We start from the raw sequence: 2,500 nt of genomic DNA on the forward strand, positions 1-2,500 counted from the left end.
ACTTGACACATCAGCGATGAATGTATCACAACATAAAAATAAATTCCCATGACTGGACTAAAAGTTAATAAATCACGGAAAAATTGAGGCGTGGAAGGTGTGAAAATTCAAAAAATGCAAGGAATGTGTAATTTTAAATTTTAAAGCAAGTGTAATGCTCGAAAACTGGCGCCCCTGTAACTACGATATAAATGGTACTGACCCGCTGGGTTAACGTGGACGCCATCCGGTAAATAAAAATCTTTGCCCGGGTGAGAAAAAGCTCGATGGACCCAACAAAAAATATTTGGGATGGGAGACAGCACAACGTCAAGATACTTCTGGAGAATCCCAACTCGCTTGGCAAAAGATGCCGCCTGGTCGTAAGAATGACCACGTGGAATGACATGGCAAACACAAACGACGCGAACCTTATAATCCTCCACTAAGAGACATGCTAAGCTCTCTATCTCGGAACCAACAACCTCCGGACTTATATCCACCAGATCATTAGTCCCAATTTCGAGAATCAAAACATCAGGAGCAATCTGTTCAACCACGTGGAGATCGAACGACCGAAGCTTTGCCACAGTACGTCTGCCAGCGCTGTGTAAATGAACAGACATGTTTCCCCCAAGTTTAAAATTATCATCGACCTGAGGGTCAAACTGGGATCTTAAATTGCATTTAAGGCGCTTAACAAATGAATGACCCAAAATAAGAACAGATGAAACCCCACTAGACATACCAATGGCGGATCAAACAAACGAGCTGCAACTGCGAGCCGTACGTGCAAAAATGGTTCTTATTAAAAGGGGAATGAAAACCGATAGACGATAATAAACAGGGGGCAAGTGTTCACTGCTCGACAGAGAGGGACAAAACAATCTGAGAACTCACCTCTTAAAAAGGTCGAACGATGAAAAAACACTCCTTGTGCAGCGAGTCAAAGAAGTGAATGACGCAACAGTAATCGACTGTGAAATAGTAATGCACGCCCCCCCAGAGGGGACACCTTTGATTTAATCCCAGGCCCTCTCAGCACATACCGGATGTTGTCACGCAATCCGTAATGCAACAAGATAATTTAACATTAGTTGGTCAGGGAAAACCATAAAAATCCTATTTTCGAGCAAATATTTCATATAATATGTAAATTTGGAATAGGTTCATGTATAACGCAAACAGTGATCTCTACATCATTGAAGTTACATCTGTATAGTTCAGATGTACATTTTATACTTTTTTCAATATAAAAAGCAGTGCCATAAGCAGTTGTTACATTGCTTTGTGGACAAAAGTCATTTCTGAAAAGTTTGAAATTGTCTATTTCATAGATTGCATTGTTGTCAGAGTGGCATAATCATGTTTCAACAAAGATATTGACATTAGCAGCTTGGAAATTGTAATCACACTTAATATCATCAAAATGAAGGCAAAGAGATCTTACATTGTGAAACAACACTTTAATTCTAGAAGTTTGATCATTGTTGTATAAGCATGGTATACAAAGTGCTAAAGATTTTCCTCTCAACCTAGACATCCCTTGTTTCACCCTCTCGCTTACACAGATTTTTCTTTTCATTTAAGTTGCATATGTGTAATGTTGTAATTCCAACACTATTTCTTACTGTACTCAGGGCAACATAATGCATATGTTCTCTGCTGGATGATGGTAAATCAAGTACTGCTTCATCAAGTGTGATAGATGATGGTATGATAAAGTTGCCCGGGAAGTTAATAGATGTCTGAGGAAGGATAACACACCATTCGTAACCATGCCTATAGGTTGTGGTAAGCGATGTATTCATTTGCACACCAGGTCTGACTGTTTTCTTGCTTGTTAACCATCCAAGTGCTTGAGCTACCGAGACAGTGATCGCTATCCATTCGTCATAGGAGTTTAAGGTTACATTCCATTCATTATCCACTTCCACTTTACTTCTAGGTAACTGATCAATCTCGTCCAGACACTGCAATATTCATTCCATCAATTCCAGAGCCGTACGATACTTCCCCCCTGGTAATGTGTACAATTTGAAATCATCCGAGTTACGGAGCATGATGTGGGAATGTAAGCATTCACGGAAAATGTCAAACCACGATGATGGATATATGACACTATGAAGTCCAACTTCCTAATCTTCTTCTTCAAAAGGAATTCAGCATCAGCTTCGCCAGTGAGCGTAATCCAGGGTTCTTCTTAATCTTTCCATACTCTAACTTGATGCCTTCTTTCTGTTCATACTCTGTAATATACTGTTGTTTTTGAGCTTCTGTCTCAAACCAGGAAGGCCAACCGCTCGCCTCCTGTTTGATTTTAAGGAAGGTATCGATGTACCCGGTGAAAAGTTTAGACGATTTCTGAGGAAAATGCCATACCTCTATCATTCGAACCATACGATATCCCAACTCCAACGCTTTATCAATCTCAATGGAACACCAGGTTCCGGAAAGAATACACTCTTCTTTCTTATGTTCTCAAGGACTTTGTTGCAGGGTTTCAGCACATGTTGTACAA

General features: G+C 40.0%; 1 protein-coding gene across 1 annotated transcript in view; it reads right to left on the reverse strand.

The window, feature by feature from the left end:
* Positions 1–2,379, reverse strand: part of LOC138050937 (uncharacterized) — a 6,424-nt gene extending 4,045 nt beyond the window's left edge. The window contains exons 1-3 of the mRNA XM_068897175.1: positions 2,362–2,379; positions 1,611–1,952; positions 319–674 (exon numbers count right to left, since the gene is read on the reverse strand). Of these exons, the coding sequence (XP_068753276.1) occupies positions 319–674; positions 1,611–1,952; positions 2,362–2,379 (716 nt within the window). The remainder of the gene's footprint in view (positions 1–318; positions 675–1,610; positions 1,953–2,361) is intronic.
* Positions 2,380–2,500: the final 121 nt, after the last annotated feature.

The sequence above is a fragment of the Montipora capricornis genome, chromosome 6 (genome assembly GCF_036669925.1).
Source record: "Montipora capricornis isolate CH-2021 chromosome 6, ASM3666992v2, whole genome shotgun sequence".
NCBI lineage: Eukaryota > Metazoa > Cnidaria > Anthozoa > Scleractinia > Acroporidae > Montipora > Montipora capricornis.